We start from the raw sequence: 13,347 nt of genomic DNA, 5'->3' as shown, positions 1-13,347 counted from the left end.
CTACAAACAATAGGTTACTGAAGAGATCAAAAGGGAAATCAAAATATTTCTAGGAAGAAATGACAATGAAAACATGACAACTCAAAACCTATGGGATGCAGCAAAAGTAGTTCTAACAGGGAAGTTTATAGCATTACAAAAGCTCTCACTGTTTTCAGATGACATGATACTGTACATAGAAAACCCTAAAGACAGTATCAGAAAATTACTAGAGCTAATCAGTGAATTTAGCAAAGTTGCATATACCTCAAAAAACAAGAAAAACATTGAATGGACAACCTAACTTAACACCTAAAACAATTGGAAAAGGAAGAACAAAAGAACCCAAAATTAGTAGAAGGAAAGAAATCATAAAGATCCAAGCAGAAATAAATGAAAAAGAAATGAAAGAAACAATAGTAAAGATTAATAAAACTAAAAGCTGGTTCTTTGAGAAGATAAACAAAATTGACCAACCTTTAGCCAGACGCATCAAGAAAAATAAAATAATCAAATCAACAAAATTAGAAACGAAAAAGGAGAGGTTACAACAGACAATGCAGAAATACAAAGGATTACAAGAGACTATTATGAACAATTATGTGGCAATAAAACGGATAACCTGGAAGAAATGGACAGATTCATAGAAAAGTTCAATCTTCCAAGACTGAACCAAGAAGAAATAGACATTATGAGCAACCCAATTACAAGCACTGAAACTGAAGCTGTGATAAAAAATCTCCCCAAAAAACAAAAGCCCAGGACCCGAGAGCTTCACAGGAGAATTCTATCAAACATTTAGAGAAGAGCTAATGCCTATCCTTCTAAAACTCTTTTCAAAAATTGCAGAGGAAGGAACACTTCCAAATTCATTCAATGAGGCCACCATCACCCTTATACCAAAACCAGACAAAGACAACACAAAAAAAGAAAACTATAGGCCAATATCACCGATGAACATAGATGCAAAAATCCTCAACAAAATTTTAGCAAACAGAATTCAGCAACACATCAAAAAGCTTATATAGCATAATCAAGTTGGGTTTATTCCAGGGATGCAAGGATTCTTCAATATACATAAATCAATGTGATACACCATATTAACAAATTGAAAGATAAAAATCATATGATAATCTCAATAGATGCAAAAAAAGCCTTTGACAAAATTCAGCACCCATTTATGATTAAAACTCTTCAAAAAATGGGCATAGAAGGAACCTACCTGAACATAGCAAAGGCCATATATGATAAGCCTACAGTAAACATTATTCTCAATGGTGAAAACCTGAAAGCATTCCCCCTAAGATAGGAACAAGACAAGGGCGTCCACTTTCACCACTATTATTCAACATAGTTCTGGAAGTGCTAGTGACAGTAATCAGGGAAGAAAAAGAAATAAAAGGAATCTAGGTTCAGAAAAGAAGAAGTAAAGCTCTCACTGTTTTCAGATGACATGATACTGTATATAGAAAACCCTAAAGACAGTATCAGAAAATTACTAGAGCTAATCAGTGAATTTAGCAAAGTTGTAGGATACAATATCAATACACAGAAATCACTTCCATTTCTATATACTAACAATGAAAAACCAGAAAGAGAAATTAAGGAATCAATCCCATTCACCATTGCAACAAAAAGAATTAAATATCTAGGAATAAGCTTACCTAAGGAGACAAAAGAACTATACACAGAAAATTATAAGACACTAATGAAAGAAATCGAAGATGACATAAACAGATGGAGAGATATTCCATATTCCTGGGTAGGAAGAATCAATATTGTTAGAATGACTATACTACCAAATGCAATCTACAGATTCAATGTGATCCCTATCAAATTACCAATGGCATTTTTCACAGAACTAGAACAAAAAATTTCACAATTCATATGGAAACACAGAAGACCCTGAACAGCCAAAGCAGTCTTGAGAAAGGACTGGAGCTGGAGGAATCAACCTTCCTGACTTCAGATTATACTACAAAGCTACAGTCATCAAGACAGTATGGTACTGGCACAGAAACAGAAATACAGACCAATGGAACAAGACAGGAAGCCCAGAAATAAACCCATGCACCTATGGGTACCTTATATTTGACAAAGGAGGCAAGAATATACAATGGGGCATAGATAGCCCCTTCAATAAATGGTGCTGGGAAAACTGGACAGCTACATGTAAAAGAATGAAATTAGAACACTTTGTAACACCATATACAAAGATAAACTCAAAATGGATTAAAGACCTAACTGTAAGACCAGAAACTATAAAACTCCTAGAGGAAAACATAGGCAGAACACTGACATAAATCAAAGCAAGATCCTCTATGAACCACCTCCTAGAGTAACAGAGATAAAAACAAAAGTAAACAAGTGGGACCTGATTAAACTTAAAGCTTTTGCACAGCAAAGGAAATTATAAGCAAGGTGAAAAGATAACCCTCAGAATGGGAGAAAATAATAACAAATGAAACAACTGACAGAGGATTAATTTCCAAAATATACAAGCAGCTCATACAACTCAATGCCAGGAAAACAAACAACCCAATCAAAAAGTGAGAAAAAGACCTAAACAGACATTTCTCCACAGAAGACATACAGATGACTAACAAACACATGAAAAGATGCTCAACGTCGCTCATCATCAGAGAAATGCAAATCAAAACTACAATGAGATATCACTGTACGCCAGTCAGAATGGCCATCATAAAAAAACCTACAAACAATAAATGCTGGAGAGGGTGTGGAGAAAAGGAACACTCTTGCACTTTTGATGGGAATGTAAATTGATACAGACACTATGGAAGAGAGTTCAGAGATTCCTTAAAAAACTAGGAATAAAACCACCATATGACCTAGCAATCCCACTCCTAGGCATACACCCTGAGGAAACCAAGATTGAAAAAGACACATGTATCCCATTGTTCATTGCAGCACAATTTACAATAGCTAGAACACGGAAGCAACCTAGATGCCCATTGGCAGATGAGTGGATAAAGAAGTTGTGGTACATATACACAATGGAATATTACTCAGCCATAAAATGAAATGCCTTTGTGTCAGTTCTGATGAGGTGGATGAACCTAGAACCTATTATACAGAGTGAAGTAAGTCAGAAAGAGAAAGATAAATACCATATTCTAATGCATATATATGGAATCTAGAAAACGGTACTGAAGAATTTACTTACAGGGCAGCGATGGAGAAACAAAGAGAATAGACTTATGGATATGGGGAGAGGGGAGGAGAGGGTGAGCTGTATGGAAAGAGTAACATGGAAATTTACATTACCATATGTAAAATAGATAGACAGTGTGAATTTGCTGTATGGCTAAAAATCTCAAACAGGGGCTGTTTATCAATCTAAAGGGGTGGGATGGGGAGGGAGATGGGAGGGAAGTTCAAAAGGAAGGGGATATATGTGTACTTATGACTGATTCAGGTTGAGGTTTGATAGAAAACAACAAAATTCTGTAAAGCAATTATCCTTCAATAAAAAAATTAAAAAAAGAATAACCTGTACACCAATAGTATATTAACACATACATATGGAATTTAGAAAGATGATAAGGACAATCCTATATGCAAGGCAGCAAAAGAGACACAGATGTAAATAACAGACTTTTGGACTCTGTGGGAGAAGGTGAGGATGGGATGATTTGAGAATAGCACTGAAACATGTATGTTATCATATGCAAAACAGATGACCAGTCCAAGTTCGATGCATGAAACAGGGCACTCAAAGCCAGTGCTGTGGGACAACTCAGAGGGATGCGGTGGGGAGGCAGGTAGGAGGAGGGTTAAGGATGGGGAGACACAGGTGCACCCATGGCCGATTCATGGTGATGTATGGCAAAAACCACCACAAGATTGTAAAGTAATTAGTCTCCAATTAAAATAAATTAATTAATTTTTAAAAAAGAAAACAAAAAACAGAAACACCTACTGTCGTGAGGAGCTGGTGTTGGCTCAGGTTTGGGAGTTTGTCCTGGAAAACAAGAGAAAATTAGATATAAAAGGTGATTGAATTTGTGCTATTTCATATCCTCTGGTTTCATTATTTTCATGGATTAATATAGCTAAAAGTTTAACTCTTCTTTCTCTTCCTTCCACTCTCCAATTTTACTATCATGTTGTGGGGGAAAAAAGCAAAGGGAAACAAAATTAGGAGTTTAAGAGTTCAACAAATTAGGTACAATACCACTAAAAATTGGAAGACAGTTTTCAAGCACAATAAGTAGCATTATATAAAGAAAGAAAAGAACACGAGTTTTGAAATCAGAAAATCTAGGTTCAAATCCCAGTTCAGGTTTAAATTTCTTACCTTTAATTTTCTCAACTACAAAAAGGAGTTGTCACCCACGTAAAGAGATGGGATAAAATATGCAAGTTATTGGTATTTAGAAGCTGCTCAATAGATGTTATTTTTACAGTAACACATCTTATAGTCAGCTGTGAAAGTATAAATTTTAGTTATTTGAAACCATTAGATATGAGCTATTTATTTATAAAATATAGTTTCTTCAAAAAAGCATATTCTTACTAAATGCATGTTTTATGAAAAGTTAAATATTTTTCTTTCCAAGTAGTTAATGATCTACCTGGACTTTGTCAGAATCTGATAAAAGGACTCAAGTTATGTAGCTTTTGGTTTAATGATTTTAACATCTGTAAGAATAGAGCTACCAATAACACACAAGGAAATTAGTCCTTGGGAGCAAAGAGACCTTTAAAGAAAAACTGGCCACTATTAATTCCTCCAAATTCCTGTGAAATGCCAGGCTGTATGAAGCACAAGCTGGAATCAAGATTGCCGGAAGAAATATCAATAACTTCAGATATGCAGATGATACCACCCTTAAGGCAGAAACTGAAGAGGAGCTAAAGAGCCTTTTGATGAAAGTCAAAGAGCAGAATGAAAAAGCTGGCTTAAAATTCAACATTCAAGAAACAAAGAGCACGGCATCTGGTCCTATCACTTCATGGCAAATAGATGAGGAAACAGTGGAAACAGTGTCAGACTTTATTTTCTTGGGCTCCAAAATCACTGCAGATGGTGACTGCAGTCGTGAAATTAAAAGACGCTTGCTCCTTGTAAGAGAAGCTATGACCAACCTAGACAGCATATTAAAAAGCAAAGATACTGCTTTGCCGACAAAAGTCCATCTAGTCAAAGCTATGATTTTTCCAGTAATCATGCATGGATGTGAGAATTGGACCATAAAGAAAGCTGAGTGCTGAAGAATTGCTGCTTTTGAACTGTGGTGTTGGAGAAGACTCTTGAGAGTCCCTGAACTGCAAGAAGAATCAACCAGTCAATCTTAAAGGAAGTCAGTCCTGAATATTCATTGGAAGGACTGATGCTGAAGCTGAAACTCCAACACTTTGGCCAACTGATGTGAAGAACTGACTCACTTGAAAAAACACTGATGCTGGGAAAGATTGAAGGCAAGAGAAGAAGGGAATAACAGAGGAGGAGATGATTGGATGGCATCACCGACTGGATAGAAATGAGTTTGAGCAAGCAAGAGTTGGTGATGGACAGTTTTGGAAGCCTGGCATACTGCAGTCCATGGGGTCGCAAAAAGTCAGACACGACTGAGCGACTGAACTGAATGGATTCATTCCTCCATCCTGAAAACACTGTAAACACTCATCTAAGCAAGAGTAAGGCAAACAGCAGGAGAGCAACACAGTATTTTCAGTAAGAGTTGGAGCTGTAGCCAAGGTTCCCAGACAGCAGAGGGCGATGTGGTTCTATTTATCTGTTGACAAAGGAGGAAATTATACATTTTGGTTCAAGGATGGGCCTATTTATCTTAAAAGAATCTGACTTGGCTATGTGGAGTTTTGTGAATCATTAATCATGACTGATACGTATGCATTGATCATTGTTGACCACCAACAACATGGTGGATCTTATAGCATCAGGGGCCTCAGAATGGTGCCAGCTCTTCGGATGAACATCCTTGAGAAATCAGTCTGCAGTATGTTCAGACTGAGGGAGATAGCACCTACTGAATGATGAATGTGGGTCAGAGGGTGAAAATCCCCCAACAGAAATCACACTCTATTTACTCTGCTTAGAGAGTCAAACATCTACCCACTCCCACGACTGTAGGAACTGAACAGGAACAGCAGCTCCTGAGAACTATTTTGGAGGCCATGCTCTGGTCCAGGATTCTGGGCTGTCCTTTTCATCCTCTGTTCCTTTGAAAGATTTATCTGTGTTCAGTGAGTTCACTCTTATCCTGTGAAATGATGGCCCTTGGCGGTCCCTTATATTATTCCGCTTGTTTGGTTGCAGAATAAAGGGAAGACTTTGGGATCACAGGAGGTTAGTATTCCAATCTGAGATAAAGCAGAGGGCAGGTCATCTTACCTTTTCGTATCTGGCAAATCCAGTTGTTAAGATGTTCACAGTTAATGTCATTCCAGGACATACCAGGGTCACCTTTTAACTCACCACAGTATTCAACATTTTGATAATTATTAGGTTCTCCATAAGCCCAATTTTCATATGACACCTATGTTAGAAACATTACATTACAACCATTAGCCAATACCAATCATCTATCCCTGGTGATTCACTTGGTAAAGAATCTGCCTGCAATGCAGGAGACCTGGGTTCGATCCCTGGGTCAGGAAGATTCCTTCAGAGAAGGAAACTGCAACCCACTCAAGTACTCTTGCCTGGAGAATTCCATGGCCAGAGGAGCCTGGCAGGCTACAGTCCATGGGATCGCAAAGAGTTGGACACGACTGTGCGACTAACTTTCACTTTCATCCAAACATAAAAGGAAAGATATGTTCACTTTTTTATTCTCTACTTTTTTTCACAATATGTTTGCTTTGAAAACAAGTTTGATGAGAAGAGCTGGGAAAGAAAGAGCTCCTATTACATGGAAACTTTTGAAGCTGAATAGACTATTTTAATTATTAAAAAATTTTCTTTACTCTTATTAAATGGAATGTATCCAGGACCACAAAAGTGGGATTTGTATATAGGAAAAACTTGGTATAGAAGTTTCACTTCTCAGTATTGGGATCTCCTAAATTTACAACTCATCCTGAAGGGATAACATTTCATTGTGATATTTGAAACTTTCTTTTATTAGAGGGGTAGGAGAAAGAAATGGAGAAGGAAATGGCAACCCACTCCAGTACTGTTGTCTTTAAAATCCCATGGATGGAGGAGCCTGGTAGGCTACAGCCCATGGGGTCGCAAAGAGTCGGACATGACTGAGCGACTTCACTTCACCAGGAGAAAGAAATAAAACTAGTTCTCCTTACAAACAAAAATGACTTCTGAATATTGCTAACAAAGCTACCAAACGTTACTAAGATGAATACTGGAAATAAGTAGAGGGCTAGGATTAGGTCCACTATGGTGTTTTCAGAGAGGAATCATAGCCTATATCATGACCTATTTTCCAGAGATCTAAATACAAAACCCTTGTTATCAATGGAGACATCAAATAATCCACCCTACACAAGTGCTTTGAAAAGCTGCTAATGGGCGGTAAGAGGAGGTAGAACTGAAATTACACAAAATCACTCCCTGCGATGACTGACTACATGTGCCATAGCCTCTCGCTTCCCCATTGCTGAGAATGGAGAAGTCTGACAAAAGTCAATGGTTGACAAAAGTCAATGGTTTCTAATAGAATATCAAAAGTTGTTTCCATATCTCCTAGTCTATAAGACATCATAAAACAGTTTTTAAGAAGTCTAGCTACTTACATACCAATTTGGCATGAGAGAAGGAAGACATTATTTTATATAAATTAGAAGAATGAGTTTCCTAATTTTTTTCAGTCTATCATGGTTCCACCTCAGGTGAACAGAACTGTCCTGGGTCAGAGGCAGAATAATGACCCTAACATAGCATTTATTTTGCATAGAAAAATGTCTCTAACTATCATCATAACCCATCTTACCAAAAATTTTGAGTAACCCAAAAAGATAACATCAAAATAAAGACACAATAAAAGTAAGAAAAGTATCTATGAAATCAAATTACTCACAGGGGATCCATCACTCCAAGTAAAGCCCTCGGAAGGACTTCCATATGTCAGTCCCAACCAAAATAGTTCATGGTAGCTTCCACTAGCCCTGCAACATACAAGATATAAAGGCAGCTTATGGTACTATATGAACCAAGTTTGGTTACCTATGAGTCCTAATCAAATTTGAAAATGACTCCCAAAATATAAATTGGTTAGTACACAGGTGAAGGATTAAATGACTAAATATAAGCATTATGCAACAGTTGCACATTTTGGTACAACTTGTAAATATCCTGAAAACAAGCTGCTGTTTGAAATAATTGTAAAGCATTGAGATATTCATTCACTTAATGAATAATAAGTGTCTTATGCTTTTATGGAGCAATTCATCTCGGGATTTATAGCTATAAAATTAACGCATTTGGAAATGAAGTGAAAGTCACTCAGTCGTGTCTGACTTTTTGCAACCCCACAGATTGTAGCTTGTCAGGCTACTCTGTCCATGGAATTCTCCAGGCCAGAATTTGGAAGTGAAACCAGGTCCCAGAGTGCCCACAGATTTGGAATACAGCATCACCAACTCAATGGACATGAACCTGGGCACACTCTGGGAGATGATGAGGGACAGGGAAAACCGGCATGCTGCAGTCCATGGGTTTGCAGAGTCGGACACAACTTGACAACTGAAAAACAACAACAAATGTGTACTCAAAGGGTCAAAGGAAGGAGTATTAACTAGAAAAGATACTTACGTTACTAATCGCCATATTGCTTGCTGTTCCTCCTTATTATTGATACTAGCTAGATCTCCACCCAGAGCTCTACAAAAATCTCGGGATTCAAACCATGTTTTCTTCTCATGTTTTCCTTTTGCAAACAGCTAAAAGTAATACAGATTCAGAATTTATTTTACACTTCACAGCTTATCAAACCAAGAGAAATTATTATCTACTTTTGACGAGATTTCATTTAGTGAAAAGCAAGACATTACAATGGCCCCAAGCAATGTAATTCTCTTGGCTGAAAATCAATTTGCGAGAGAATATTTGGGTAACAGAGTTTGGCAGATGATTTTGTTAAGAAAACTCTAGAAAATAGAATTATTTTATAGCACTGAAAAAGTGAGATTGAAAGATACAGACTCTTGGAGAAGACAGGATTAATTTGGTTAAGTGTCAACTATGCCATTCAGATGGAAAAGAATGAAAGAAACTTGATATAGAGAAAGCAAACATAAATAAAAATTTAAGGATAATAACCTAAGATAGTGCCATGGTTTTGTTATCCTGTTTAGCTTAAACACTGAATAACCTGGGAGTCTTTCAATGCTTCTTTGGTATGTTCTTAAAATTTTCTTATCATTTTTGCTTATGGTTGCATAGTTTAACAAAGATTGGAGGTCATGGCATGACAGACACTAATTGGACAGAGCATGTAAAAAAAATGGTATGTAAGCTAAATTTAATATTTATTTAGAATTTAGAGAATATGTCATATTACCCAGAGGACTGCTGGGGGAATGGAACCCACAGGGATCCATCAGGATGTAAGCAGTGGAGCAGTTTACATCATTGTATTCATCAATGTCTATAATTTTTATTCATTGCTTCTCATGAGACATGGCCTGTATCATTGTAGGCTTGTAGAAAAGGAGTTTATTTCCAATAGACCTGTGGTTGTCTAGTTCTCATCAAGCAACCTGAGGCGATCTTCACCTTGACCCTACTTGAGTTATTGGGACACGTGTGCCTTGAGCAACTTTTCATTGCAGTAACTCCCAAGACCTCTGTGAGTACCTCAACTTGTGTAGATGGTGATAGAAGATTTTATTTTTGTAAATCAATTTACTAAAATAGCTGAACTTTATTAAGAATTTTCACACCTTAGTATGTACAAAGATGGTCTATATATTTTCAGACAAACCCTACCCCAAGCACCTCCAAAATCATAATTCCTAGGGAAGCACACATTTGAATTTGTTAAACATCTACCCAGATAATGTCTGCTGGAACTCTTGGTTCATTTCCCAGCTCTGGAGAATTCTGTACTGTCTCTCAGAAATCCTGCAACAAATCTCCATAGCCTGCCATTTTCCCATGAATGGCTGTGTATAGGACGGACCTGGCCTTTGTGTAATAACTCAAAAGTTTCCAGAGGCAACAATAAAATACCTCATTTGCTTTGTATTAGTTTTCAACCCATTCGTAAAATCCTCTCTAGTGTTGGCCCAATACTTTTCCTTCTATGTAAATTATGCTTTAAGTTGGACTGGTTGATCTGTATTAAATATAGCTCATTAGTCTCTGTTACTGCTAGTGGTAGTTACCAACCAAATTAGCCCCTAAGTTAGAGACTAAACAACCTCATTCCAATACACATTAACAAATGAAGTTCTTCATCAGCTTTGTCTGTTTTACAAAACATGCCAGAGCCATATGCCTCAAAGGATGGAATAAAAGAGGTCCTGAGAACTGGCCATTAGAGAAAAATGTCATTAAGTGGTAGTTAAGTATTGGGTTGACCAAAAAGTTTGCTTGGGTTTTTCTGTAACATCTTACAAGAAAACCGAAATGAATTTTTTGGCCAACCCAATACATTGCTATATTGGCTAAATCCAACCTTCTCTAGAAAGAATATGATTTACAAGAAAGAAAAAGACCCAAATGCTTATTAATTCATTGGAGTTGGGGTATGTGTTTTATTTGTTTGGGTGAACTTGATTGCATAAAGAGAAAATGGGTGATCTCACATAGGAATGTACTAAGTGACTACAGGATATCAAACTGTCATTTACCAGTCACTGAATGGCCATGTACTCCCTACCTAACAGTCCTTCATCTTCCATCAGGCATCATAATCAGGGGTTAAATAAGAACAAAGGAATGTTCTCTCTAGAATCCCCATGTGGCTTGATTGCAGATTCGTTTATCAATTCACTTAGCCAAAAGCTAAGTGCTTGAGCTCCAAGAACAGAGCCAAAATGGGATGCCATAGAATAGCATGAGGTAGGGCAGGAATTTTTATTGAGAAAAAGAAATGTGAGCTCAGAAAGCATGGGAAAGAGGAAAGATGCCAAGTGTATGGAGTGATAAAGGCAGAGCAGGTGAAGAAAGGCTGGTGTGACTTCTATTTACAGTTATCAGTCATGTTTGTTGGTCTGAATGCAACTGGTTCTTATCTTTCCACCCAAGGAACGCTCTTTCAAAACAACAAGTGCCCAAGTCCCCTTTCAGATCAATAACATAGGAATTTCTATAGGCTCAACCCAGACATTGCTTTTGTTTTGTTTTCATTCCTTAGATGATTCTTAAGGCTGAAACATATCCCCAATTCTTGAAGAGCTCAGCAATGGATACTTACTTTGAAGCACAAGCTTGTTTTACTGGAGGCACCCCAATCCTCTGGACATTTGGGTTCAGGGGTGGTCGTGGGCGCTGGTGGGCGAGTGACTCCTTCTGCCCAGTGTTTGCACACAAATTTTGCCTTTTCTTCACATCTCAAGACATCCCACAAGCCCCCTGCAACCCCAGTCTTCATGGCAACACACCCGGCTTTCCGTCCTGCAGGTAACAAAGCAGAATTCACAACAGGTGATTGTGAAACCTGGCTGTGCTCAAAGAGCTCAAACCTGAGCCTCAAGTAGTGGGATAAAATCTACATGTGATAAGAAAATGTAGAGGAGACACTCTGCAGCATTTCACAATTGCTTTGTTCTATTTCTGAACCATTATTTGTATTTTATTTGTGTGGCCTATATCCCCAACTGAATTATCAATATAATCCCAAATGTCAAGGTTTGGCAGAAATAGAGACATAGATAGATGTAGGGAGCAAACATATGGACACCAAGGGGGGAAGGGAAAGTGGGATGTGTTGGGAGATTGGGATTGATATATCTATACTATTGATACTATGTATAGAATAAGTAACTGATGAGAACCTGCTGTATAGCACAGGGAACTGTACTTAACGCTCTGTGGTGACCTATATGCGAAGGAAATCCAAAACAGAGGGGATCTATGTATACATATGGCTGACTCATTTTGATTTATAGCAGAAATGAATACAACATTGTAAAGCAACTTGTATTCCTATAAAAAGCAATTAACAGTCACCAGAAGGTAACCCAAGGCCTTCATGTGAAAGTAACTCTGAAAAAAAAAATTGTCAGGGTTTTGGTAGCATTTTGTATTTCTAATATCTGGTGGGGTCCCCCCCACCGAACACAGACATAACAATACAATATTTTTAGTATGATAAAATCTATCATAACGACAAAAATAACGGGTTTTGTTTTACCAAGGAAGTTGTTTTTTACAATTAATTTTTATTTTATATAGGAGTATAGTTGATTTAAATTGTTGTTAGTTTCAAGTGTACAGCAAAAGTGATTCAGTTATACACACACTTATATACACTCTTTTTTGGATTCTTTTTCCCATAGAGGCCATTACAGAGTATTGAGTAGAGCTCCCTGTGCTATACAACAGGTCCATATTAGTTATCTATTTTATATATGGTAGTGTGTATAGCAATGGCAACCCACTCCAGTACTCTTGCCTGGAAAATCCCATGGACGAAGGAGCCTGGTGGACTGCAGTCCATGGGGTCGCTAAGAGTTGGACACAACTGAGCGACTTCACTCTCACTTTTCACTTTCCTGCATTGGAGAAGGAAATGGCAACCCACTCCAGTGTTCTTGCCTGGAGAATCCCAGGGCCGGGGGAGCCTCGTGGGCTGACGTCTATGGGGTCACACAGAGTCGGACACGACTGAAGTGACTTAGCAGCAGCAGCAGCAGCAGTGTGTATAGGTCAATCCTAATCTTCCAATTTATCCCTCCCTGCCCTTATCCCCTGGTAACCATAATTTTATTTTCTACATCTATAACTCTGTTTTGTAGATAAGTTCATCTGTGTCCTTAAAATTTTTTTATTTTATATTGGAGCATAGTAGATTAACAATGCTATATTAATTTTAGGTATACAGCAAAGTGATTCATACATATACATGTATATCTTCATTTTAAAATTCTTTAATGGATAAAGAAGCAGATAAAATAAAATGTGGACCTACTAAGCTTCATAGTTTATTTCAAAATATCATTAAAATAGAACTTGAAAAACATTAGGATTTCTTACTGCTAAGATGAGATAATCTTTGATTATTATACTTTTAAAGGCAGTATATGTTTAGTTTTAGAGAACTACACTTTCCCCAAAATATTTTCTCTATGATTGCTAATTCCCTATGACTGTGGTTTGATTTATTTTTATTCCCTAAGGATGTTCCTAGATTAATCTCTCAGTATCCTACTGCTAAATGATCAACACCAGTGAAATTAAGGCATGTTGTCTGGCAAGTA

The 13,347-nt window shown here is 37.4% G+C and overlaps 1 protein-coding gene across 2 annotated transcripts in view; it reads right to left on the bottom strand.

Moving 5' to 3' along the window:
- Positions 1-13,347, bottom strand: part of MRC1 (mannose receptor C-type 1) — a 112,157-nt gene that overhangs the window by 39,952 nt on the left and 58,858 nt on the right. For both annotated transcript variants that reach the window (XM_055543938.1, XM_055543937.1), the window contains exons 12-16: positions 11,343-11,542; positions 8,735-8,862; positions 8,001-8,088; positions 6,356-6,500; positions 3,920-3,961 (exon numbers count right to left, since the gene is read on the bottom strand). In XM_055543938.1, coding sequence (XP_055399913.1) covers positions 3,920-3,961; positions 6,356-6,500; positions 8,001-8,088; positions 8,735-8,862; positions 11,343-11,542 — 603 coding nt within the window. The remainder of the gene's footprint in view (positions 1-3,919; positions 3,962-6,355; positions 6,501-8,000; positions 8,089-8,734; positions 8,863-11,342; positions 11,543-13,347) is intronic.

Source organism: Bubalus kerabau, chromosome 13 (assembly GCF_029407905.1).
Source record: "Bubalus kerabau isolate K-KA32 ecotype Philippines breed swamp buffalo chromosome 13, PCC_UOA_SB_1v2, whole genome shotgun sequence".
NCBI lineage: Eukaryota > Metazoa > Chordata > Mammalia > Artiodactyla > Bovidae > Bubalus > Bubalus kerabau.
The sequence above is the reverse complement of the archived record's forward strand: the minus strand, read 5'-3'. Positions and strand labels throughout refer to the sequence as shown.